The 25811-nt window shown below is 55.3% G+C and overlaps 2 protein-coding genes across 5 annotated transcripts; both read left to right on the forward strand.

Annotated features, from left to right (window-relative positions):
• Window positions 1–1965: 1965 nt before the first annotated feature.
• On the forward strand, window positions 1966–5582 carry CHKB (choline kinase beta). The gene is made up of 11 exons (XM_007453877.1): window positions 1966–2440; window positions 2636–2744; window positions 3042–3155; window positions 3350–3483; window positions 3756–3851; window positions 4041–4099; window positions 4187–4268; window positions 4398–4506; window positions 4649–4752; window positions 5047–5128; window positions 5274–5582. The coding sequence occupies exons 1-11, from the start codon at window positions 2217–2219 to the stop codon at window positions 5346–5348; spliced, it is 1188 nt and encodes a 395-aa protein (XP_007453939.1). The 5' UTR covers window positions 1966–2216; the 3' UTR covers window positions 5349–5582.
• On the forward strand, window positions 2470–15995 carry CPT1B (carnitine palmitoyltransferase 1B). Of its 4 annotated transcripts, XM_007453874.1 has the most exons (20): window positions 2470–2498; window positions 4930–4936; window positions 6539–6801; window positions 7155–7294; window positions 7608–7785; window positions 9483–9584; window positions 9775–9912; window positions 10013–10090; window positions 11013–11120; window positions 11196–11280; window positions 11931–12126; window positions 12407–12592; window positions 12705–12810; window positions 12908–13024; window positions 13437–13601; window positions 13680–13814; window positions 13910–14062; window positions 14605–14718; window positions 15227–15319; window positions 15458–15543. In XM_007453874.1, the coding sequence occupies exons 3-20, from the start codon at window positions 6661–6663 to the stop codon at window positions 15539–15541; spliced, it is 2319 nt and encodes a 772-aa protein (XP_007453936.1). In that variant the 5' UTR covers window positions 2470–2498; window positions 4930–4936; window positions 6539–6660; the 3' UTR covers window positions 15542–15543. The 4 variants fall into 4 exon arrangements, with proteins under 4 accessions (XP_007453936.1, XP_007453935.1, XP_007453938.1 ...); XM_007453873.1 differs by lacking the exons at window positions 2470–2498; window positions 4930–4936; window positions 6539–6801; window positions 7155–7294; window positions 7608–7785 and adding exons at window positions 6112–6202; window positions 8126–8285; window positions 8639–8778; window positions 9092–9269 and having other exon boundaries at window positions 15458–15995; XM_007453876.1 differs by lacking the exons at window positions 2470–2498; window positions 4930–4936; window positions 6539–6801; window positions 7155–7294; window positions 7608–7785 and adding exons at window positions 8130–8285; window positions 8639–8778; window positions 9092–9269 and having other exon boundaries at window positions 11931–12021; window positions 12545–12592.
• Window positions 15996–25811: the final 9816 nt, after the last annotated feature.

Raw genomic sequence — 25811 nt, forward strand, 5'->3', positions numbered from 1 at the left:
TGCAAGATGCAGTAATTTGCCCTTATATCAGAGGTGATGGCCTGGTTTGCCCTACAACACTGCACCCCTGGAAACTCCACTGATGACAGGCCCCAGAACTTCTGAGGGTTTATCTCTCATCCTCTGACATGCATTGTCTTACCAGGGGCAGAGCACTTGTCACTTCCTTCCTCACCATGTCCAGTTAGCATAATTTCATCAGTTTTATGGAGAATGTCCAGATGATCAAGGTCTCAACGATTACACTGTGACAGAAAGCATGACTTAAAACAGCCTTGAAGTAAGACAATGTATATGTTTGGCTGTCCTTCCCATATAAAAGTGAACTGCTTTTGGAAACTTACTCTTTACTACTGGAAATTGAAAGGAATGTTCACCACATCAATTGCATTATCAGGTGCCAGAGGTACATTAATCAGTTCCAGTACAGACACCTCACCTGACACAGCTGCTGTGATTAGGGATACTAATTGGCTAAGTTTGTGGTAGTCCACCATCACTTACTTGAATCCATCTGGATTTTGCAGGGGCCACTCAGGTGAATTGAAGGTGATGTAATAGGGATTTATGTCTTTGAGAGTAAGCAATCTCTGCAACCCCACATGGAATGCAGCATTGGAGAGTGTGGGGAGTTTCAGAGGCTTCCACTTCACTCTTCCTACCATGACTCTTCTTATTCCACAGGTCAGGGATCAATGTACAGGCTCTTCCCACTGCTAGGTATAATTACCCCAAGTATGTACTGGGACCAGAGAAGTGACCTCAACACTTGGGTCAGGACTCTGTTTATCATCTGACTTCCACAGCCTCCACTCAAACCAGTGACTCATGACGCTTCATATACCCTGGCACACGTGTCACCTCAGATCTTGTATCCAACAGCCCTTGAAAGGTCTGGATAGTCCCTTTTCCAAAGTAAACGTGTTACTTTGTTAAGAGGCGCTGGGTCCCTTTGGGGAAGGATTAGAGGAATACTATTTTATGTACTTATGGTGGCACTGTAGGATCCTTTCTATAAGAGACCAAGCCTCCCTTTCAACCAGTGGACTCCAGGTCTCAGAACTGGCTCAGATTTAGATACAGAGGGAGGGATCATGATTTCCCATTGCAGTGACTGGCATTTGCTTTCTGATCACCAATTCTTGATTTCTTTCTCGTTATTCAAATCAAACACCACTCAGGTCAGCTGTCCATCTACTTCACCCCAAAGAACACCATGGTCCAACAGCGCCACAGATCCCTGTGGATCAAGTCCTCCTGGTCGCCACTCCGGCGGCATGGGGCAGAAGAAATGCAAGGAGGCATTTCAAACTGCTGCGGTGGGACAAGGAGACGTGATGCAGCCCCAGGTGCCTGCTCCAAGCTGTGAGCCTCTCCTCCTGTGCTTGATTTTAGGTCTGGAGGCAAGAGGGGTAGTGGAGCAGGACATGAAGACAGTGGTTTCAAGCAGGGTAACAATAGCCTCCTCTAAGCGGCGGGCTTCAACTGACAAGGGAGTCTCAGCGGTGAGGAGGGATTTAAGGTTACGCATCAACAAATGTTTATTCGGCACCTACCAGGGGCCCCACACTCCCCACCCCCTAGATGTGAGCGCCACACACACACTCTCTCCCTTTCCCCCACACTCAGGGCTCGCCACACTCATTCAACGGCCCTCTTCCTTGCCCAACTGCCCCGGGGACCAAATCTGTACAGTGAGGGGCTGCCGCCGCCGCTGACCGCGCTGCCCTGTCCGCTCCCAGACCCCGACAAAGGCCCACCTCGCCTCACGAGCACTTTCCCGGTGACACCGCCCTTATGCGCCAGACCGGCTTCTCAGCCCGGTACGCGCCACCCGCCCACGTGTTTCGCTCACGTGACACGCCACTGCGCCGTGGGCCCGACCGCTCAGGACGCTTCTGATTGGCCCGTGCCATTTCCTGCTTCCGGGTTAAGGTCCAAACAGCACTGTCTTTTCGAGCGGCCCCGCCAAGAGAGAGAGGCCATTGGTCTTCGCTCTGAGCAGGGGCGGGGCACAGCCTTCGGAACTAGCACCCGGACGAGGGTCTCCGAGACAGCCGAGCGGCGCCGCAAAGAGCCGAATAGAGCCAAGGAGACCCGAGTACGACCCGAGCAGCGCAGGCTGGCCGGAAGCGGAGCCGAGCGCAGCCGGAAGGAGCCGAGCGCGCCCGAAGGGTCTGTGCGCGGCGCGGCGTTGGCCGGGCCAAGCCCGAGCCATGGCGGCTGAGGGGACAGATGTGGCCAGAGGCGGGGCTGTTGGAGGCCGCCTGGCCAAGGACAGCTTGCGGCAGGCTATGTGCCCCGACGCGGCCCCGAACCGGAGGCGCGGCTCGGCGCGGTCGCGAGACGCCGAGCGCCGAGCCTACCAGTGGTGCCGGGAGTACTTGGGCGGGGCCTGGCGCCGAGTACGGCCGGAGGAGCTGAGGGTTGACCCCGTGAGGTGGGAGGTCAGGGGTCAGCCCCTCTTGTGCGCGGGCCGGGGTCAGGCTTAGGCTCGGGTCCTCGGGACACTCAGCGTTCCTGGGCCGGGGTCGGGGCAGGGCCGGGAGCTACGGGGGAGCGCGGGGCGCGGGGGCTGGACGCCGGGCCGGTGGAGCGGATGGCGGGCTGAGCGTGCCCTGCTGTGGGTCTGCAGCGGAGGCCTCAGTAACCTGCTCTTCCGCTGCTCGCTGCCTGACCACCTGCCCCGCGTTGGCGAGGAGCCCCGGGAGGTGCTGCTGCGGCTGTACGGGGCCATCCTGCAGGTGAGGAGGGAGTGAAGGCCGCAGTGGCCTTAGGTCCTCTCACCCAAGTGTGGCAGGTGGTATGGTCTCTACTAAGCAGTTGAGGACACTGAGCCTTAGGGGCTAAGTATTTTGTCCATTATGATACTAACGCCTGCGCTCTGGAGTCTCCCGGGCAATAGAACAGGAAGTCCAGATAGAACCAGCCAAATAGAACCAGATGTGGTGGGAGGAGCAAGAAAACCCTCGTGTGTGTCAGCACCACTTTGCCTCTGGCCCCTTGTGACCGTGGTCCCTTCGCTGTCTGTTTTCCTTCAGGGAGTGGACTCCTTGGTCCTTGAAAGTGTTATGTTCGCCATCCTTGCAGAGCGGTCACTGGGGCCCCAGCTCTATGGAGTCTTTCCAGAGGGCCGGCTGGAACAGTACATCCCAGTACGAGCCCGGCCCCGACCTCCCCGAAGCATCTCCTTCCCTAGCCCCTATTCCCCTTCCCAATGTCTGCTTTCACATCCCTCACCCCAGGTAGGGAATTTTCCCCAAGCCCTGACTTCCCCCACCTCCATTGCCCCACCCTTCCCCCCTCCTGCCCCAGCCCCTTCACCACCCTGATAGGTTCCTGGGTGCAGAGCCGGCCACTGAAGACGCATGAGCTTCGAGAGCCCGTGTTGTCCGCAGCCATCGCCACGAAGATGGCCCAGTTCCATGGCATGGAAATGCCTTTCACTAAGGAGCCCCACTGGCTATTTGGGACCATGGAGCGGTGAGTTGGGGGCCTCCTCAGGACTCCTGCACATAGGCTGAACCCTCATGTTGGCAGTTACTACACTGGGCTGTGACTGAATGCATCTAGTGCTCTGTCCAACTCTCCAGTTGAGTGGATCAAGTGTCCCACTGTCTAGCATGGTTTCTCAAGCAACAGGCTTCCAAATGATTGCCAGACAAGTCATTCGGTGACCGAATGGGTAGGACAACCTGGCCTGGGGTAGAGGGGAGGGATAGCAGAGTGAGTATATCCTATTCTTTGGGCTTCAGGTATTTAAAGCAGATCCAGGACCTACCCCCCACTGGCCTCCCCCAGATGAACCTGCTGGAGATGTACAGCTTGCAGGACGAGATGGGCAGCCTCAGGTGAGGGCAGGCAGGATGGGGCATGGGTGGGGGGGTGGGGACAGAAGAGCACAGGAGATGTGCCAGGCACCTAGTGGGGTCCTACCCAGGATTTGCTGAAGGCTGGGGTCAAGGCCTCACCCATGCGGGTGCCTCTGACCCTCCTTTCATCACTCCTGCTCAGGACCCTTGCCCTGTGTTCCCCTGCAGGAAGTTGCTAGACTCTACCCCATCACCAGTGGTCTTTTGCCACAATGACATCCAGGAAGGTAGGAGAAGGCATCTGAGTCTCCCATCCTCAGGTGAGGGGGGCCAGAGGACCCTGGAGTGATCAGAACCTCACCACATTTCTCCAGGGAACATCTTACTGCTCTCAGAGCCAGAAAACGCTGACGGCCTCATGCTGGTCGACTTCGAGTACAGCAGTTATAACTACAGGTGAGGGTAAGAGGATGGCCTCCCATGGGTCTGTTCCCACAGTGCCCTGGAAAAGCAGACCAGGCCCTCATCTCTGCATCCCAGCTGCCCAGCGTATTTGGGGACTGAGTGTCCACCTTATTCCCTCAGGGGCTTTGACATTGGGAACCATTTTTGTGAGTGGGTTTACGATTACACTCATGAGGAGTGGCCTTTCTACAAAGCGCAGCCTGCAAACTACCCCACCCGGGGACAGCAGGTATGTGGGCCAGAAGCTGGGAGCAGGACCTGGCTTAGAAGGGAGAAGGAGGTTGAAGTCTGGAAGGAATGGCGAGCAAGGGTGTTAACTGGGAAGTGCTCCCCGGTCTCCCCATTTCCTGACTCTTGTCTTTTGATCTCAGCTCCATTTTATTCGCCACTACCTGGCGGAGGTAAAGAAAGGTGAGACCATCTCCCAAGAGGAGCAGAGGAAACTGGAAGCAGATTTGCTGGCAGAGGCTAATAGGTGAGGAAAGATGTGTGGGGCAGGGGTGGAGCAGGGTGCAGAGGCAAGGGGGGGAATGTGGCAGGTAGACTCACTGGGCTGCAGGTTAGGGGTCAGTGCAAAGTGGGGGTAGGAAGTGAGGATGAGGTCTGAGGCTGATGGGGAAGAACAGTTGGAGAGTGGGAAGAGTCAGGACAGGGTAGGGGTTAGGACGATAGGGGAGAAGTGAGAGCTTTGGGGCTTGACCAGCCTGGAGGAGGGGGTTCAGGCAGTGCCAAATGTGCTCTGAACCCCCTTTTTCCTGCTCCCCCTCAGGTATGCTCTGGCATCTCATTTCTTCTGGGGTCTCTGGTCCATCCTCCAGGCATCCATGTCCACTATAGAATTTGGTTACTTGGTAAGTAACCAGGTTGGGTGAGTTAGGTGTGGGGACAGGGTGCAGCAGAGGCCTCGGACCCTCTAGGCCAGTTGTGGGCAGACTGAGGGGGGTGTGGGGTGCTAGTCCCACCCCTTCTCACCAGTGCGTGGGGTTCCTTCCTTAGGAGTACGCCCAGTCTCGGTTCCAGTTCTACTTCCAGCAGAAGGGAGAGCTGACCAGCTTCCACCCCTCATCCTGACTCTCCACCTCCCAACTCCTTGGATTTCTCCTGGAGCCTCCAGGGCAGGACCTTGGAGGGAGGGACAAAGGGGAGGCCCTGGCGACTGGGCTGAGCCCGAGTGAGACTGGGGTTAAGGAGGCTGATCTTCCGCCCCGCCCCCCCCGAGTTTGAGCAGGTCCCCACTGCAGGCAAGTGGGCAGAAGCCCTGGCATGTGCACCTTAAGACAATAAACTAGCTTCTTCCTTCACACCGTCCCAACCTTGCTTGGGTGCGGCGGAAAGTACCGACCAAGGACTGTACACAGATTGACAAAGGGGCCGCTGCTAGGAGCCTCAGTTTCCCCTCCTGAAAAGCGTGGCTGTTGGGTGATCTGGGCTTGAAAGTGGTTAGGGGTCCATTCTGCTGTCCCCCACCCCGGCTCCAGCTTGGAAGTGATAAATACTCAGAGGACTTGGGTGGCTGTGGGGAGTTACGGGGTACAAAGTGGGCCCCGGGGTGGGGCTTCCCAGCCCTGAGCACTGGAGATCAGGGAACAGGAGGCACAGCTGACACACTGGTGACCTTTTCCCTACATTCGGCTATTTTTAGCTCTAATGCCACCATCCTCACGTGAGACCCGTTGGGCCCCCCAGGGTCTCAGACCTTTGAGCCATCTTCATCTTGCAGAAACCCGGCTCCCCCCCAACTCCTGATTCCCGCCTCAGAGCCGGGGAGATTCTGGTTGCCAACCCCCAACTGTTCTCTAAACCCAAATTTGGGAGTGGGTGTCAGGTTCCCGGTGAGGGCGGGACTTAGGTGGCCAGTCCTGAAGGACGTGGGGACACAGGCCACAGTGACTATCCCCACAAGCGGACAGGAGCACACCCGAGCCGTGAGTGGAGTTGGGGGTGGCTCTGGGCTGCCGGCCTGGCCCAGGGCTGTGAGCCGGCAAGTGGGGCGGGGGAGGGGGTTTGAGGCTGGTGCCAGGGTCCCACGTGGCAGCGCTGGGGGTACGCAGACCCCGCCTCACTCCAGACCAGACCGACTCCGCTTCCGGGGCCCCTCTAGCCCCCATCCCGAGGCCGCCCTACACTGTCCTCGGGATTCCTGACGTTTTCAAGGCCCTGACCCCCTTCCGACCCCCGCACCGTCGCGCGAAGGCTCTGCGGCGGTTGGCGAGGCTGGGGGGCCAGGGGTGGGGCCTCGGCCCTGCGGGTGGCAGACCCAGGGCGGAAGGGGAGGGAGGCGGGCTGGGGGCGCGGCCAGTGGCCGGGGGCGGGGCCTCGACGCCGGCGGCCGAGCTGCCCGCACACCCTCCTGCCACCTCCCAGGTGCCCAGCAACCCACAGGATGGCGGAAGCCCACCAGGCTGTGGCCTTCCAGTTCACCGTGACGCCAGAGGGGGTCGACTTCCGGCTCAGTCGGGAGGCCCTAAAACACATCTACTTGTCCGGCATCAACTCCTGGAAGAAACGCCTGATTCGCATCAAGGTGGGTGCAGGTGGTTCTGGTCTCTTCCAGCAGGTGCAGAATCGAGCCTTCCAGGGAGGCAGAGGCTAGGTGTCAGCTGCTGCCCATTGTCAAGATCCTCCACCCCCATCTCGGCTGGCAGCTCTGTGGAGTGACAGGCTCCAGCAGTGCAGAAACCAGAGGGGTGCTCAAGGTGTGGAGAGGAGATGGGTGTGCAGGAAGTGTCCGTGGGACACAGTAATCAGGTGCTGCAGGTGTGGGAGTGTGAAGGGGAGTCCACCAGACGTGGAGGAGAAATGAAAACAGGCAAAGACTTCATAGGTGCCTGCTTACCCCAGTCCTTGCTCTGTGAGCATTCCTGTTTTTGCCCACAGAATGGCATCCTCAGGGGTGTGTACCCTGGCAGCCCCACCAGCTGGCTGGTCGTCGTCATGACAACACTGGGTTCCTCCTACTGCAACGTGGACATCTCCATGGGGCTGGTCTGTTTTATTCAGAGATGGCTTCCTGAGGGGTAAGAAGTGGGGCCATGAGAAAGGGCTGGGTGGGCTCCAAGGCCAAGCTTCCTGAGCTGGGCAGTTAACAGGACGACAGCCATTGGAGGTAACAGGGGCAGCCCTCCCTGGGGGCGACCACCAGTTCGGTCCCTACTTCTGTAACTTCGTGTGTGATGCACTCAGAGGCTCAGATGTGAGTGTGTCCAGGGAGTTTTTCCTCCCTTGGTGCCTCCCCCGAGATGGCTCACATGCATCAGGACTGCAGAGTCAGAATCTCCCTGAGGTTGGTCTCAAGTGGAGCCCCTGCAGTCCTCTCCCCTTCTCTGATAGATGTGGCCCCTACCGGACCCCACAGACGCGGACGCTTCTCAGCATGGCCGTCTTCTCCACGGGGGTCTGGATGGCGGGCATCCTCTTCTTCCGCCAGACCCTGAAACTGCTGCTCTCCTACCACGGTTGGCTGTTTGAGATGCACGGCCAGACCAGCCGCTTCACCAAAGTCTGGGCTGTGAGCAGAAGCTGGTGGAGGGGTCCAGGCATCGGGTTTGAGACCCCAGGGCCTCACTTTGGGTTCTGAGCTGGAGGGGACAGCCAGGCGGGGCACTGGTGCCTGGCGGGGTTTGTCCCGGTTCTGAGGGTCTGGGGTAGCCCCTCCAGTGTTTGCTAGTTTCCACTCTTTCCCCCGGCTTCCCCCTCAACATTCTCCACTCCGTACCCCCAGATGTGTGTCCGCCTTCTGTCCAGCCAGCGGCCCATGCTTTACAGCTTCCAGACATCTCTGCCCAGGCTGCCCGGGGGCCTCGACGCCGGCGGCCGAGCTGCCCGCACACCCTCCTGCCACCTCCCAGGTGCCCAGCAACCCACAGGATGGCGGAAGCCCACCAGGCTGTGGCCTTCCAGTTCACCGTGACGCCAGAGGGGGTCGACTTCCGGCTCAGTCGGGAGGCCCTAAAACACATCTACTTGTCCGGCATCAACTCCTGGAAGAAACGCCTGATTCGCATCAAGGTGGGTGCAGGTGGTTCTGGTCTCTTCCAGCAGGTGCAGAATCGAGCCTTCCAGGGAGGCAGAGGCTAGGTGTCAGCTGCTGCCCATTGTCAAGATCCTCCACCCCCATCTCGGCTGGCAGCTCTGTGGAGTGACAGGCTCCAGCAGTGCAGAAACCAGAGGGGTGCTCAAGGTGTGGAGAGGAGATGGGTGTGCAGGAAGTGTCCGTGGGACACAGTAATCAGGTGCTGCAGGTGTGGGAGTGTGAAGGGGAGTCCACCAGACGTGGAGGAGAAATGAAAACAGGCAAAGACTTCATAGGTGCCTGCTTACCCCAGTCCTTGCTCTGTGAGCATTCCTGTTTTTGCCCACAGAATGGCATCCTCAGGGGTGTGTACCCTGGCAGCCCCACCAGCTGGCTGGTCGTCGTCATGACAACACTGGGTTCCTCCTACTGCAACGTGGACATCTCCATGGGGCTGGTCTGTTTTATTCAGAGATGGCTTCCTGAGGGGTAAGAAGTGGGGCCATGAGAAAGGGCTGGGTGGGCTCCAAGGCCAAGCTTCCTGAGCTGGGCAGTTAACAGGACGACAGCCATTGGAGGTAACAGGGGCAGCCCTCCCTGGGGGCGACCACCAGTTCGGTCCCTACTTCTGTAACTTCGTGTGTGATGCACTCAGAGGCTCAGATGTGAGTGTGTCCAGGGAGTTTTTCCTCCCTTGGTGCCTCCCCCGAGATGGCTCACATGCATCAGGACTGCAGAGTCAGAATCTCCCTGAGGTTGGTCTCAAGTGGAGCCCCTGCAGTCCTCTCCCCTTCTCTGATAGATGTGGCCCCTACCGGACCCCACAGACGCGGACGCTTCTCAGCATGGCCGTCTTCTCCACGGGGGTCTGGATGGCGGGCATCCTCTTCTTCCGCCAGACCCTGAAACTGCTGCTCTCCTACCACGGTTGGCTGTTTGAGATGCACGGCCAGACCAGCCGCTTCACCAAAGTCTGGGCTGTGAGCAGAAGCTGGTGGAGGGGTCCAGGCATCGGGTTTGAGACCCCAGGGCCTCACTTTGGGTTCTGAGCTGGAGGGGACAGCCAGGCGGGGCACTGGTGCCTGGCGGGGTTTGTCCCGGTTCTGAGGGTCTGGGGTAGCCCCTCCAGTGTTTGCTAGTTTCCCCTCTTTCCCCCGGCTTCCCCCTCAACATTCTCCACTCCGTACCCCCAGATGTGTGTCCGCCTTCTGTCCAGCCAGCGGCCCATGCTTTACAGCTTCCAGACATCTCTGCCCAGGCTGCCCGTGCCCAGCGTGCCAGCCACGATTCATCGGGTGAGGGCCTGGGTCAGACATCCCAGTGGGCAGGGCAGGCTGGACTCGGAGGACTTATCCGAACATAAGGGACTCTCCCCTACAGAGGGTCTGCTTGAGAGGGAGCAATGGGGCTGGGCTTGAAAGAAGGTCAGGACAGAGGCAGCCCTTGCTGACTGGCCCTCACACGGGCAATAACTTGGCTGGACAGTACCTAGAATCCGTGCAGCACTTATTGGGTGATGAGGAATATAACCGAATGGAGACGCTGGCCAAGGAATTCCAGGAGAAGACTGCCCCCAGGCTGCAGAAGTACCTGGTACTCAAGTCATGGTGGGCAACCAATTATGTGAGTTCTACCTCCTGGGCTTACCCTCTCCCACCCTGTGTCCTGGCTGCTCACAGCCCACCCTCCTCTGACCCAGCTCCAACTTCCCACCCACCCGCAGGTGAGCGACTGGTGGGAAGAGTATGTCTACCTTCGAGGCAGGACTCCCCTCATGGTGAACAGCAACTATTACGTCATGGTAAGTGCTAGAGCCACACTATCTCCTGTGTGCTTAGCTCTGTCCCCAGCTCTGGTCTCAGGGCAAGGAACCTGAAGGACAGTTCAGAGCCCTAGTGGTGGTTTCTGTAGGCAAGTGGGGGTTCTGAAGTGAGGCCTGAAGGAGAGGGAAGATGCGGGGGTGGGGGTGGGGGTCATATCCTGGAAGAATAGTCAGGAAGCAGCTCGCAGGCGACGGGGATACTGAGGGTCTGAAGAGCCCAGTAGACCCCACAGGCTGATACTGTCACTCCCAGAGTTCCTCAGGCTCACTGTCCTGCCCAGCTCAGGCGCTCTCACTTCCTTCCTTGTTCCCTTGCTGGCATTCCAGCCACAACTTCCCAGCCGTCCTGACGCCGTTACCAGGGAACTTCCTTAAGTGTGTCTTAAGCAGATCCAGAGCTGCTGCTTGTAGAGCTCAGGGGGTCACTGTCGGTCCCTATCCCACACGACTGGCCCTTTTCCTGCTCCTAGTACAAGACTGTGCACAGCCAGCTGGGAGAGGCTGCCCAGCCACTGCCCTGCGCACCTCTTTGCTCTCCCACTTCCAAAGCACGTTTCAAGTAGCATGCTGGCATTCGCCTCCTCCACAAAGCTGTCTTTCCAGAAACCTATATGCAATTTGTCTAGACCAGAGGTTTTAAGCTGTTTTGTAGTGGCAGAACCCCTTCCTCAAAGAAAAATAAACAAAACATCTACAAATACAATGGGTTTGGAAAAGCAGCTCAGGTCGAAGCCAGGGCACGGGGTTATCTGGTCAGTAGTTATGCATTTCACTTCTTGTGCTTGGTTCTCAGAGGGTGTGCAGGATGGACTGGGGAAAGGGGGCAAGACACCCCAGACAGAGAGATGCCACTGTGCACACCTGTCGCAGCCTCCTTGCAGTCTCTGCTCTCTCCCTGTAGGACTTAGTGCTCGTCAAGAACACAGACGTGCAGGCAGCCCGCCTGGGAAACATTGTCCACGCCATGATCATGTATCGCCGTAAACTCGACCGTGAAGAGATCAAGCCTGTGAGTTGGGTTGGGGGTGAGGGCGTGACCGGGAGAGGAGGCCTGCGTCTGAGCTGTGCTGGGCCGTCCTCCTAGGTGATGGCGCTGGGCATCGTGCCCATGTGCTCCTACCAGATGGAGAGGATGTTCAACACCACCCGGATCCCGGGGAAGGACACAGGTACTAGGCTGTGGCCGGGCGCCCGCGCTGGGGCCGCAGGATGGAGGCCGCCCCCTCCCAGCTGTGGGCCCACCACGGCCAGATGCCCTACTGCCTGCTGGTCACCAAGCGTCCTCAGTGTCTCAGGGTCACGTAGCTGCGAAAAATAGTTTGTGGCCAATACTAGACACCTGCTGTTTACTGGCACGGTGCTAGTACTGGGACCCTGGGAGACCCAGGTCAGAGCCCCTCCCCTGCAGGGGCTCACAGTTCGGGAGTCTCCTGCGCAAAGAGCAACAGGAGGCCTAGTGGAGCTCCCCGCTCAAGGGGCCTGCAGAGGAGGGGGGGGGCGGGCTCGCCCAGGGCCCCAGGGCCGCCAAGCAGCACCCGCGTTTCTGACGCCAGGACAGTCTGTGGGATTTCCTAGAGCTTTGGTTTTCTCTTCTGTGAAATGCCTCATGGGACTGTGGTTGGCATTAAATGACAGGGAAGCTCAGGGCACGGGGCCTGGCTTGGTGCCAGCAGATTCCGCCCAGGGAAGGGGACGGGAGGCCAGGCGAAGAGTCCATGCGGTCACCTGGTGTGAGGCTGGGGGGCCGTCCTGAGTGGCATGGGGGGAGGGAGGAGCTCCCTACCTTCCCGCCTGAGCCCACCCCTGGCCTCTGCCACAGACGTGCTGCGGCACCTCACAGACAGCAGGCATGTGGCCGTCTACCACAAGGGCCGCTTCTTCAAGCTGTGGCTCTACGAGGGCTCCCGCCTGCTCGAGCCTCGGGACCTGGAGATGCAGTTCCAGAGGATCCTGGATGACCCCTCCCCACCCCAGCCTGGGGAGGAGAGACTGGCGGCTCTCACCGCAGGGGGAAGGTATTGGGGCCCAGGTTCAGGCGCCGTGAGGAGAGGAGTTGGGTCCTGTGTGCCACCCTGGAACTCGGCCAGAGCCCTCAGCAAGGGAGGAGCGTGGGCCCCCGCGTCCTCTGCGTAAACCAGGACCTGTGGTCGTGAGGGGCGCGGCAGGAGGGTAGCTGCTGTGACCCCTAACTGCTGGTGGCTAGGTGGGGGTGTGTGGAGCGGGGGGACACGGATCCTGGGAGGTGCCCTCACGCCCACAGGGGCCCCCCCGCTCACGGTGCCCTCACGCCCCCAGAGTGGAGTGGGCTCGGGTCCGCCAGGCCTTCTTTGGCTCCGGCAAGAACAAGGCTGCCCTGGATGCCATCGAGCGCGCTGCTTTCTTTGTGGCTCTGGATGAGGAGTCTCACCGCTATGACCCCGAAGACGAGGCCAGCCTCAGCCTCTACGGCAAGGCCCTGCTGCACGGCAGCTGCTATAACAGGTTCTGCACCCCAGCTCCCCTGCCCCGCCCACCCCGGGCTCCTCCCCTGCCCCGCCCACCCCGGGCTCCTCCCCCTGCCCCCACACTGCCACCCCATCTCTGCCCGCTGCAGGTGGTTCGACAAGTCCTTCACTCTCATCGCTTTCAAGAACGGCCAGCTGGGCCTCAACACAGAACACGCGTGGGCAGACGCCCCTATCATAGGGCACCTCTGGGAGGTAGCAGGCCCTGGGAGAGGTCCCACAGGGCAGGGGTGGGGCGGGGATGGGGGCAGCGGGGCAAGGACGGCCTCTCAGCCTGACCTTGCCCCTGCAGTTTGTCCTGGGCACTGACAGCTTCGACCTGGGCTACTCAGAGACTGGGCACTGTCTGGGCAAACCCAACCCTGTGCTGGCCCCCCCTCAGCGGCTGCAGTGGGACATTCCTGAGCAGGTGTGCGGGCCGAAAAGGGGCAGGGGTGGGTGTGCGAGAGTGACAAGTGTCTGAGATGCCCTGTGGCCCTCCTCTCTGTCCCAGCCCCACCCTCAGGGGAAGGGTCCAGAGTGTCTCATAGTCCAGACTGGCTACAGGGAGAATAGAGATCCCAGGACCATTTCAGGGCTGGAGAAAGACATGAGGTGTGAGCTCGTGTCCAGGGAGCACCTGTCAGTGCTTCCTCCCCGACAAAGCCCAGCCATGCATCTGTGCTGATGCCCCTGGCTTGTCCTTTGCGTCTCCTTCTCCTGAGGCTGTCAAGCACACTGAGGCCTGCCCAGCCTTGCCTACATCCTCAGGCCTCCTGGACGTGACCCTGGAGTCCTCCTGGAGAGCTCTGCCCCCAGCTGACCCCTCCGTGTCTTGGCAGTGCCAGGCAGTCATCGAGAGCTCCTACCAGGTGGCCAAGGCGTTGGCTGACGACGTGGAATTGTACTGCTTCCAGTTCTTGCCTTTTGGCAAAGGCCTCATCAAGAAGTGCCGGACCAGCCCTGACGCCTTCGTGCAGATCGCCCTGCAGCTGGCATACTTCCGGGTAGGAGCCCCAGGCCACCGAGCAGGCAGGGGTGGCACCAGGGCCCACCTGCAAGATTCATCCCTTTGTGTTCCGTAGGACAGAGGCAAGTTCTGCCTGACCTATGAAGCCTCGATGACTAGGATGTTCCGGGAGGGACGGACAGAGACCGTACGTTCCTGCACCTGCGAGTCCACGGCCTTTGTTCAGGCCATGGTGCAGGGGCGCCACCTGGTGAGCCCCCCATGGCCTCGCGCTGACGTGACCGCTCGGCCTCCTGCCTGCTCTAGGGTCAGGGCTACTCTTCACTGCTCCATTTCTGCCCCCAGAAAGCAGACCTCCAAGATCTGTTCCGGAAAGCGGCTGAGAAGCACCAGAATGCGTGCCGCCTGGCCATGACAGGGGCTGGCATTGACAGGCACCTCTTCTGCCTTTACGTGGTTTCCAAGTTCCTGGGGGTTAGCTCCCCTTTCCTGGCTGAGGTCAGTGTTGATGGGCGTGCCCTGTGTCCTCAGGCCCTCTCCTGGTGGGTCTCGGCCTGTTTTCTGTCTGGACAGCTGGGGCCAGTGTTCCTAGCCCACACGCCACCCAGGCCTGTGGACTGGCACCAAGCGGGAGCCTCCCCCTTGTGGAGTGGCTGTTGGCGTGAGGGGGGATGGACAGACAAACATGATATGTCAGGTGGTGGCAGCGCTCATGAGAGAAGGGCAGAGGCTCAGGGGAACTGGGGCGTCCAGGTGGAGGGAACCTCCAGTGCCCGGACATTGACACTGAGGCAGGAGTGGGGGATGTGGGAGGGACAGCGGGAGGGGTGGGGGGCAGAGCCAGGGGCCGGACAGGCAGGTCACCTGATGGTGGGTTTTGTGCAGAGGCTGTGATGGTGAGAACAGACTAGGGGACCACGGAGAGCAATCAGGAAGGTCCCGCGTCCTGTCCCTTCTGCATCCTTAGCCAGGACAGTGCCAGGCTCACGCACCTGTCCACAGGTGTGCGTGGCACCTGACTGCCGGCCTCCCTGTTGCAGGTGCTCTCAGAACCCTGGCGTCTCTCCACCAGCCAAACTGCTCAATTCCAGATCCGCATGTTTGACCCAAACAAGTACCCCAATCACCTGGGTGCTGGCGGTGGCTTTGGCCCTGTAAGTGCCCTTGAAGGTGGACAGGTGGGAAGGACCGGGGGCCAGGGTGTCAGGGGAGAGTGCAGGGCCTCGAGGAGGTCAGAACAGAGGCAGGAGCACAGCCCTGGACCTGCCCTGCCTGGAAACAGGATAGGTACCTGTCGATCCCAGCAAGAAAGGTGGCTGGGACCCCACCCATGTTGACACCCACTGCCAGAGTGACCCTCCCCGGGGCTTCCGTACCCTCTGAAGTGGGCTTATGGAGACAGTCCAGATCTCCCACTGAGGCACTCATGTGGGCTAGTTTGTCGGGTAGCTAGAGACCCCCTGCAAACGTGAGGGGGGCCTCCTGAGGGAGCCTAAGGTCCTGGAACCCCTGGCGGAGTCTTCTCTTCTGTTTTCATACTGTCTCCTGGGGATGGGCTCTTCCTGTGACTCTTGTGGGCAGAGCAAGGATAACGTTAGCTTGGCTTCCAGACCCTCAAGGTGCAGTTTACCTCTTCCTCTTCGCCCCTTGTGCTGCCCTCAGGTAGCTAACGATGGCTACGGGGTTTCCTACATGATCGCGGGTGAGAACACCATGTTCTTCCATGTCTCCAGCAAGTTCTCCAGCTCAGAGACAGTGAGTGTCTCCTGCTCCCATTCAGCCTGAGGAGGGGTCGCCCCCCAGGGCATGTCTGGCTGGGGAAGAATCCTTCCCTGTGGGGACAGAGGGGCGGGGGCTCACCTGGAGGCTGGTCTGAGCTCTTGACTCCCACAGAATGCCCAGCGCTTTGGGAACCACATCCGCCAAGCTCTGCTGGACATCGCTGATCTTTTCCAAGTTCCCAAGGCTGACAGCTGAGGGCTGGAGAAATGCCAGCTGCCCTTCTTTCCCCACATTGTGGAGGAAGGGGCCTGTGGTCCGCTTGCAGGCACAGCGGTGGCCGTGCACAGGTGCCCAGGCTCCAAGGACACCTCTGGAAGCAGGTGCTCCCTGGGCAGACGCTGCTCCCTGAGGGCTCGAGTGGTGGAGGTAGGGCTGAAGCAAGAAGGGAATCTTCTTTTTTTTTTTTTTTTTCTTGCTAGATGTTAATAAAAATAAGGCTGTATAATTCTATTTTAGCCTTTAAGTACCTGTGTTTTTTGGTGGGAGAACTAGGAAGCCCTTCCCCTGCTCCGGCCTCAGGCCAGGGATGTGGCAAGGGAAGGTCTAGGGCTGAAGACTATTTGTGAGAGGTTCTGACCTGCTTTGAAAGGTGCGTCTCTGCTGTCTACACCCACGTATACACTTGGAATAAATTCTTGGTTCAGAACCTCCACCTGTTCCCTGGGCCCATTTCTGTTTGTCTTCTGGAGAGTGGGGCCCTCTGTGCATGGACATGTCCTCTGCACCCCCTTGGGCTGGAGCACAGCTTTGTAGAGGCGCTCGGCATAGGGAGGAGCTACAGTCCCAGGCCTGAGGTCTGGGTGCCAAGTGGTCGTGTCTGTGAGAGGGCGCACAAGATAATCTGGAGCAACAGATGCTCCTTCCCTTGGGTCGGCTTTTTTATTAAAATAATATTAAGAGTAAACAAAAAATTATTATGGAAAGTCTAAGCAGGTACTTAATTACTATTGCTGCATGCCTAAACGAATGTACATCTCGTTACTCTGGTAGGCGATGAGAACCGGACATGAATTAGATACACTCCCAGGCCTTCTCTTATTAACCAGTGTTTATTGAGCAACCACTGTCTACTTGGCTCTGTGCTGGGGATTCACTGGTGAACAAGGTACCCCCTGCACACGGGGAATTCACTACTCAGTGAGGCAAGCATGGATCAGGGGATGGAGCCGGTGGCAGGGAATTCAGGCTCTTGAATAATCCATTTAGCAAATACTTACTAAGTGCTACAGTGTGCTAAGCTCTGGGATACAGCAGTGAACAAAACTGGCAAAAACAATCCTTCCCTGTGCAGCTTAGAGTCTAGTGAGGGAGACGGGCAATAACCAAGAAGAATGAGCAAATGACATAGGAAGTCAGAGGGCAGTAAGTGCTAAGGAGAGAAGTAAGGGGAGGGAGCAATGGGAGGGGTGGATGGCAATTTCAGACAGGGTGGCAGAGGCAGGCCTTCCTGAGTGGGGCCATTTGACTCAGACCAGCAGGAGATGAGGGTGCAATCCATGTATGTACCTGAGGGCAGGGTATTCCTGGCCAAGGGGGCAGCAACAGCCAATGCTTCGGGGTGGGAGGAGGCTGCTGTGGTGGAGGAACAGTACCCGAGGGCCTGTGGCTGGCGTGGAGCTGGGAGCAGCAGGAGGGGACAGGTGGAGTGGTGCAGCAAGGGCCCCGTAGGCCAGGCTCTGGGTTCTCCAAATGATGGGGGAAGCCGCTGGGGTTGGAGCAGAGGATGACATAATCTGTTGTAAACTTTTAATGGGATCACTCTGGCTAACCAGAATATTAGAACAAAGTAGGGTGCAGTAAGGATAGAAGCAAGAAGGCGTAGCAGAGGGTACTGCTCATGGTGGTGGCAGAGTTGGGAGAAATGACAGGACTAACTAAGGGATGGAGATTCAGGATGCTAGGGAGCCATCGAAGATAATTCACGTTTTCTATTTGGGTGACTGGGTGATTAAATGAGATTTTTTTTTTTTTTTTTTTTTTGGGGTAAACGGGCCTTTCACTGCTGTGGCCTCTCCCGTTGCGGAGCACAGGCTCCGGACGCGCAGGCTCAGCGGCCATGGCTCATGGGCCCAGCCGCTCCGCGGCATGTGGGATCTTCCCAGACCGGGGCACGAACCCGTGTCCCCTGCATCGGCAGGCGGACTCTCAACCACTGCACCACCAGGGAAGCCCTAAATGAGATTTTTAAATGTTGAGTTTAACATACCTATAAGAAATATTTGTGAAAATGTCTCATAGACTCTTGAAAATATAAATTGAAAGAAAGGAGATTTAGGTTCCTGATAATAGCTTTGAAGGTTGTTTGAACACTGAGAACATGAGAAGATTCCCAGGACAGAGGCTTCTAACCTCTTCTGAGTCTCTGTGAGAAGCTTATAAAAATAAATCTATGCTCACAAAATAGGACATTCCGTATCACAGCTTTCCTGGGCTTCCAAAAGTATCTTCACAGACCTTTGCCTCTCCGGTGCCTGCGTGACCTACCCTGGGAAACTGTTTGGGATCTGGTCGGCTTGTGGGAGACATCAGCTCACCCAGGCCTGGGAGAACAGTGAGCAGAGATTCCAACAAGCTGTCTTTTAATTAATGTTAAAATTCAGTCAAAATTCTTTTATCTGATTTGTTCTCGGTTGAAATAAGAGAAGAAAACACAGTGCTTAACCAGGGTATAAACTTCTGGTGACCATCCACCAAATGCAAATCTGCATTAGTACCCCAGAGGTGTGCAGATCTGCATTAGTTAAGGCTGGTAGCCATAACAGACAAAGCTTGAAATCTCAACGGCTTAACCCAACAGAAGTTTAATTCTTGGTCTCTTGGCTGAGAGGAAGACTCTGCTCCATACCATTATTCAAAGACTTGGCTGTTAGAGGTCCTACCTTCCTCAGGTAGCTCCCAATTTGCCTTGGACATCAACATCCCGCAAGTACATGGAGGAGAGAGAGGGCTCACTCATGGGAGTCTTATATGGACTCAGCCTGGTAGTGATACAGAGCATTTCTACCCACATCCCACCAGCCAGGACTCATACTGCAAGGGAGGCTGGGAAATGTAGTCTAGCTGTGTGCCCAGGACGTCAAAGAAACATTTGATGAACAGTTAGCCAGTTTCGATGCACAAGGGTATGGGGCAGACCAGACACATGTCTCTGGACTCCCTGAGGGCCCATCCTTCTTGGCCTGGGCTCTACAGGGTGTTTCAGAAGCCCACCTCCAGCTGCTGGGCCCTCACATTCCAGACCAACTGATCTTCTCTGAGTCTCTTTCACTCCTCCACAAGAACCCTGAGCTCCAGCTTCACTTTTAATTCCTAAAGGAGGCAGGCACATCCACACCCTTGCCTTTGCCGAACCTCCTGCCTGGAATCCTGTGCCATTGTTTCTCAGCCTGGTAAACTCCTACTCTTCCCTGAAGCTGCCTTCATTACCCCTCAGAATTATTCCTGATTCATGTTTTTCCGTGGTGCTATAACAGAAATCAGCTCTAGAAAAGTCTAAGCAAAGGGTGGAATGATTGGAAGTGTGCAGGTGGCTCACAGGTAGGAAGCAACAGCTGGAGAACAAGATTCAGAAGGGGAAGGAGCCTGGCAGCCTGGAGAGGGGACGTGGCCCAGACAGCAGACTCCTCAAGAGAGAGACGAGTCCGCACTCTATGCCCAGAACTGTCTGGCTCAGCTCCAGCTGTGTTTCCTACTCTGCGATCAGTTTGCTAAGGATCGGAATCCCTGAGGGAAAATGCAGTGGGTCCCAGGTTCATCAGGAATCTCAAAGAGTTCAAGGTATTCAAAACCGAAGTTAACAACCTCCCAAACTGGCTTCTCTGCCACTCTTCACCATCTCAGCTGGTGGTGTCACCCTCCAGCGACTCAGCCATTCCTTCTTTCTCCCTCCCTTCCCACATTACGAAGCTTTGTCAAGGCGACCTTCTAAATGGCTTCTGACTCCGTGTACTTCCCTCCGCCACGACCACTGCCTCCCTGTCCCCAGCTCCACCATCATTCACCCAAAAACCAGCAACAGCCCCATTTCTACTCTCCCTCCGGCAAGAGAGACTGCTTCACCATGCCCCTCCTCTGCTTACCAACCTTCTAAGGTGCCCATCGCCCTCCAAATAAAGACCGAGCTCCCTGGACTGACCTATAGAGGCCAGAGTGATCTCTTTAGCCTCCTCTTGACCAGAGTTTTATGTGTAGCCTCTCTAAGGGTTGAGCAGCACGCTCACCTGGCCTTGCTTGGTGATCTGTGCTTTACTGCCTGGAGGCCAGAGCGCCTGGCAGACCTTGGCTGTAACCAAGGCCCGCACCTCGCAGGTGCATGGACCTGGGCCCCTGCCTCGTGTCCTTGGGCCTCAGCGTCCTCTTCCGTGAGACAGCTGCAACAATGTCGGCCACCCACGGTAGCTGCGAGACAAAATACTTGGGCCTTCACCTACTCACTCAACAATGGTTACTAGCACTTGCTGTCCAGTACACTGGAGACACAGTGGTCTAGCAGACGCCCCGCCGCCCCCACCCCCGCCGTGCACAGATTTACGCTCCAGGTGCAAGGGAGAGAACACTCTCATAAGGACGGCGGTGTCTCCCCTCATCTCAGCTCTACCATCCCTCAACCTCAGCCACTCTTCAATCCAGGTACTCGGCCCACCTGAGACGGAGAGACCCAAGTGCGGGACCACGTGGGACCAGCCGGGAGCAACCTCGCCCCTTCCGCTCCAGGCGACCAGCCAATGAGACCTCAAGGCCGGGACTTGGGACCAGCGTGAGGCGGGGGGAGTCAGGTGCTCGCAGCACCGCCCCTTCCGCTCCAGGAGACCAGCCAATGAGGGCCAGAGGCAAGATCCCGGGGCGTGTCTGGTAACGGAAAGGGGAGGGGCGTCATTCTGAGGAGACGCCTCAAGCCTCGGGCTGCGGAGGAGGGCTCCCGAGCGGAACCCGAGCGCCAGCGAGCTGGAGGTGAGCGAGGCCAGCCCGTCTGGGGGTTCCGGACCCTCCCTTGGCGCCCCAACCCCCGAGTCACGGCGTTCCCAGGCGGTGCCCACCGCCTCACGCCAGACCGGTGGGGCGCCTACCGCTTCCTCACCCACCCGGCCCTCAACCCGGTCTCGTCACGCCGTTCTCCTCACGCCGCACCCCCGGCCCCTCACCCACACGTCCTCCAGACCCCTCACGCCGCACATCCTGAACTCTGTACACCTGAACCTCTCAGCCTCACGCCCCACCTGGACTCACGTCACACACGTCGAATTCCCTCCCATCTGCACACCAGGCGTGGTCCGAGACTCACACCGCTCAACTGCAGGACCACCACCGCAAGCATCACACACACATTCTATTCGCATGCTGTTCACACCACGCACACGCGGACGCCTCGCAGACTCGCCGGTCCAGCCCCTCGCATCCTCTCACATTTCTCACCCCAGGAAGGATCCCGGCCTCCGTGACAGCTCTTCGTACTGGGCGAGCGAGACCCTCAGACCACAGAGAGGGCCCCAGGCCCTTGCATTTCTCATGCCTCTGAATTCCTCAGTCGCCAGCACCTCAAACCTTCACACCCTAAGGTGACCCTCTCACCCCCACTTTCCCTTGCCCACCTCACCCCACAGTCAGCCATTACCCTCATTCCCTGGGCTCTGGCGCTGGCCCAGGCCTCCTCTCCATCCTAACCCCGCGGTCAGCCTCGGCAGCCTCACCAGGGAAGAATGCCATGGACCTTAATGGCATGGCCTTCCTCCTTCACTCGAGCTCACACCCCTTCCCTGGATCTGCTTTCCAGGCCCACCCCTCCTCTGAGATCCAAGGGTACCTTGCCGCGGCCTCCATCCTTCTAGGTGTCTCATGCTCCATCCCCCAGCCTACCCGCCCCGCCCCTCAACTCCCTGTCCCTCTAGGCCTCCGCTTTGTATCCACCTCTCATCTTCCACACGCCTTCGTTGTGCCTCCACCGCGTACACGTTTCAGTTCCCAGGCCAGTTACACTCCGTCCGTGGTCTCTGTGCCACCCCAGGGTCCTGAGAATACGTGCAGCCATGTGGCCTCAGCCATTACTGCCACTGCTTCTCGGCTGCACCTCTCTGCCGACCATCTGTTCTCAGGAAAAAAACCTTTTCATTGCCGTTCGCAGGCAAGCTGGAGACCTCAAGCTTGAACAGGGACTTCCCTGGACCCTTACCTACCTGACTCCACCCGTACCTCTTTACCTTCCCTTCCCTTCATAGGGTAAGGTGACCATTCTCCTGTCTGAGACCAGTCCCTGCACCATCAGCAACCCTTTCTCCTGACTCTTCAGCCTTTTCTGTACAGCTAATCCTTTCCATACAGACCAAAGACAGGCAAGTCTCTGCCTTTGTTAATTTAAAAAACAAAAAACTTTTACTCTGTACCACCTTCTCACTATCTCCTGTTTTTTTCTACCCTCCTCGTCTAAGTCTGCATGCCCTATCTGTTTTGTCTAGTGATCCATCAGGTTTTTTTTAATATTTATTTTTTTAAATTTGTTTGGTTGTGGCAGGTCTTAGCCGTGGCAGGTGGTCTTCTTAGTTGCAGCTCACCAGCTCCTTAGTTGCGGCATGAATATGGGATCCAGTTCCCTGACCAGGGATGGAACCCGGGCCCCCTGTACTGGGAGTGCAGAGTCTTAACCACTGCACCACCAGGGAAGTCCCTAAATAGGATTATCTTATTCTAAACTTTTAATCTTATTCTAGGTCTAGCATATTTTTAGTAGTCACAATGTTTTTGTTCCATTTACAAACTTAAACTTTTAATTATAAACTTAATGTATTCTACTTCTTTAAGTACCTCAGTTGTCTTAATAACAAACCATCCTACCTTCTTATATAATTCTTTTTTTTTTAATTAAAAAGAAAGTTGTTTTGGCTGCGTTGGGTCTTCATTGCTGCTCGTGGACTTTCTCTAGTTGCGGCAAGTGGGGCCTTCTCTTGCGGAGCACGGGCTCTAGGCACGCGGGCTTCAGTAGTTGCAGCACGTGGGCTTCAGTAGTTGTGGCTCGCGGGCTCTAGAGCGCAGGCTCAGTAGTTGTGGCACACAGGCTTAGTTGCTCCACGGCATGCGGGATCTTCCCGGACCAGCGATCGAACGTGTGTCCCCTGCATTGGCAGGCAAATTCTTAACCACTGCGCCACCAGGGAAGTCCCCATGTAATTCTTATAAAAATCATAAGTAAAACTTACAAATATTGTAAACCTCAAGTTCTCTTAAATGTCCTAGAACTCCTGTAAACTTACTAAGACTGTGACTTAAAATTACAACCTATAATCAATTTCACATTTTAAACTCCAATGACAAAGCTGAGCTGCTACTCTGGTAGACCAAATTCTCTTAAGCATTCAAATGCATATAATAACAGATAGTCAGGACTTCCCTGGTAACCCCTGCTTTGTGAAAGTTCACTTTACACCACTCCACTTTTATGAAAAAACCTACATTAGTACCTGTTTCACTAACCAAGAGAAATATGAAGAGGATTTTGGCTTTTATTTTTAAAAATGGTAAAAAATGAAAATAGCGTCCAGCATTTGTTTTGCAGCGAGCCATATAGAGGCAGCGTGCACCCCAGCACTGAGAGTAGCACCGCCAAGCTCATTCCCGGGGAACTACACTCTGCATCTCAGCATCAGGCTGCCACAGCTTTGAACTTTGTCTGTGAGCATCTGTGCTTTATCTTGGTTTATTTTGTGCGTTCATTAGCAAGATGTGTCCTAAGGTAATTGCTTCTTTGCCTTATGCCATTTGGGCTTATGAAAGGTTTTATACAAACACTCTACTTTTGGATAGTGGGGAAACCTGTAATTCTAGTTTTTATGCTCTTAATATTTCCTATCTTAATTCCCTACCTTCCCAGAAATATGTTATTCACCCATATGATTTTTAGAGTTTCCTTCTCTTGTACTTTTTATTTTTACTTTATTTATTTATGTTTAAATTGAGGTATAGTTGATTTACAGTGTCGTGTTAGTTTCAGGTGTACAGCACAGTGATTCAGTTTTATGTATGTATATTTACATTCTTTTTCAGATTCTTTTCCTTATCGGTTATTACAAAATATTGAGTATAGTTCCCAGTGTCTTGTGCTTTTTAGAGTTGTCTTCTCAGCTTGCTGAGATTTCATAATGATCAGAGGACATTGGCTGGAGTTCAGTGACTCTGTAACAGTCTGCACTTGACTTCCGAAACATGACCCTCCTGGTTCTCCTTCTGCCTCTCTGGCCCCTCTTCCTCAGTCTCTTTGGCTGGTTCCTTTGCATCTCTCCAGTCTTGATGTTGGGCCTCTTCTCCATCTGTGTTTCCTCCCTTGATCTCTCCCATTCTCATGTCTTTAAATATCGACTATATGCTGATGACTCCCAAATTTCTATCTCTAGCCTACCTTCTCCCCTGAATTCATTTATTCAGCTGCCTACTCACCATTCCCACTTGGATGCCTCATAAGCATCTTAATATGTTCAAAACTGAGTTATTTCTTTCCCATGCAAACTATCTTCTTCCAGTCTTCCTCCGTCTCAGTTAATTGTACCACCATTTCTGGTTGCCCAGTCAAATACCCTAGCGTTGTCTCTGACTTCACATTGACTCATCAGCAAATCTTGTCAGCCCTGCCCTCAAAATACACCCTGAACGGTCCTCCTTCACACTACTTGCATCAGTCCTATGCTGATCTGAGCTGTTATTATCTCTCACCTGCATTATTCCAGTGACCTCCTCCTAACTAGTCTCCCTGCCTCCACCCATGTCCATATACGCTATTCTCAATCTAGTGATTTATTAACATGTAAATCGGATTATCACCCTCCAGGCTCCCATCTCACTCAAAGAAAAAACCAAAGTCTTTTCAGTGGTCTCTAAGGCCCACCTCAATTTCACCCACCAAGTTTTGACCTTATTTTCTACTACTCTTCACTTCACTCTCTCTACACCAGCTATACCATCCTTATTGCTCTTCCTCCAGCTCATCCAGCGGGCTCCTAGCTCAGGGCCTTTGTTCTTACTATTTCCTCTGCCTGGGATGCACTTTCCCAACATATCTGTATGGCTCACCATTCTCTCACTTCCTCCAGCTCTCCAGTCAAAATCACTTCAGCAAGGCCTTCCCTGCACACTTATCTGGAGTACAGCCACTGCCCTGTACATACTCTCTCCCACCCTCCACCTCCGGTTAACTTTTTGTCTTTAGTACTTATCCCCTCCTTATATTTATTTCACTCATTAATCTTGTGCAAGGATTTTAATGTTTTGTTCACTGCTGTATCCTCAGATCTGAAATAGTACTCAATAAATAAGTGTTGAATGTATGGATAAAATAAGTGGAACTTTATAACTTAATGAATTGAGCAAGCAGTCCACACAACTTAGATAGGAAGTATGTAATTACCTACTTCTTTGCCTTCATGTAGATTTTTGTAACCACCCACGTGATAGAATTATTTTACTCCATTTTGTACTTCCTTAGCTCTTTTGTAAGAAAACTGTAGAGATTTTTAACTTTCCAGAGTTTTGTGTTATTTTCATGGATATCTTTTCATTACATCTCTTGTAAATAATAATCTCTATTTACAAGAGATTATTATTATATTTAATAAGATCTCATTACATTTTGGATCTCTTAAGGCTTTCAGCTATTTTGTCACATCTTGGAACTAGATGAGAACAGGGCAGTTGGGAGCTAGATTATGAAGGATCTTATATCTATAGTAAAGAGGTTGTATTTTATCCTGAAAGAAATAGGAGCTATTGAAGGATTTCAAACAGTGTGACATGGTTAGTTTTGTACATTAGGAAAGGTCACTCTGGGAGTGAACTGGAAAATAGATTGGACAGGAGGAAGCTACAAGCAGGGAGACCAGTTAGGAGTCTATGACAATAGTCCAAGTGAAAGATGAAGAGAGCCTGTACCACTAGTTCCAAACTTTATATTTTTAGCTTCAACCTATCTCCTGAACTCCGGGCCCATGTATTCAACTGCCTATTTGTATCTCCAATTGGAGGCCTAATAGGCATCTCATAGTAGTAACATGTTCAAAATAGAGCACCTGGGAATTCCCTGGCGGTCCAGTGGTTAAGACTCCAAGCTTCCACTGCAGGGGGCACGGGTTTGAGCCCTAGTCCGGGAACTAAGATCCCACATGCCACACGGCACGGCCTAAAAAAAAAAGAAAAGCACCTGGTTTACCTTCTAATCTGCTCCTCTCCTACTCTTCCCCATTTCAGTTAATAACACCACCATCCATTAAGTTGTTCTCACCAAAATTAGAAGTCATTTTACTTTCTCTCTTCCCATCACTTGCCCCTGCAAACCTTGACACAAGTCCTCTACCCAACTCTGTTGGTTTATCTTCCACAATATAACCAGAACACTTCACTTCTCACTATTCATATTATCACCGAAGTCCAAGCCACTGTCATCTCTAGACCACTTGTGTGCTCTCCTGCCTAATTGGTCTTCCCACTCTTT

This window comes from Lipotes vexillifer, unplaced genomic scaffold, assembly GCF_000442215.2.
Source record: "Lipotes vexillifer unplaced genomic scaffold, Lipotes_vexillifer_v1.1 scaffold382, whole genome shotgun sequence".
Classification (NCBI taxonomy): domain Eukaryota; kingdom Metazoa; phylum Chordata; class Mammalia; order Artiodactyla; family Lipotidae; genus Lipotes; species Lipotes vexillifer.

Excerpts from the sequence above, each read along its gene's own strand:
- CHKB (XM_007453877.1), top strand. The coding sequence starts at position 2,217 with ATGGCGGCTGAGGGGACAGATGTGGCCAGAGGCGGGGCTGTTGGAGGC. Across the intron at positions 2,745-3,041 it reads TGTACGGGGCCATCCTGCAG|GGAGTGGACTCCTTGGTCCT; the intron begins GTGAGGAGGGAG and ends GTTTTCCTTCAG. Across the intron at positions 3,156-3,349 it reads GGCTGGAACAGTACATCCCA|AGCCGGCCACTGAAGACGCA; the intron begins GTACGAGCCCGG and ends TCCTGGGTGCAG.
- CPT1B (XM_007453874.1), top strand. The coding sequence starts at position 6,661 with ATGGCGGAAGCCCACCAGGCTGTGGCCTTCCAGTTCACCGTGACGCCA. Across the intron at positions 10,091-11,012 it reads ACAGCAACTATTACGTCATG|GACTTAGTGCTCGTCAAGAA; the intron begins GTAAGTGCTAGA and ends CTCTCCCTGTAG. Across the intron at positions 12,127-12,406 it reads GCTCTCACCGCAGGGGGAAG|AGTGGAGTGGGCTCGGGTCC; the intron begins GTATTGGGGCCC and ends TCACGCCCCCAG.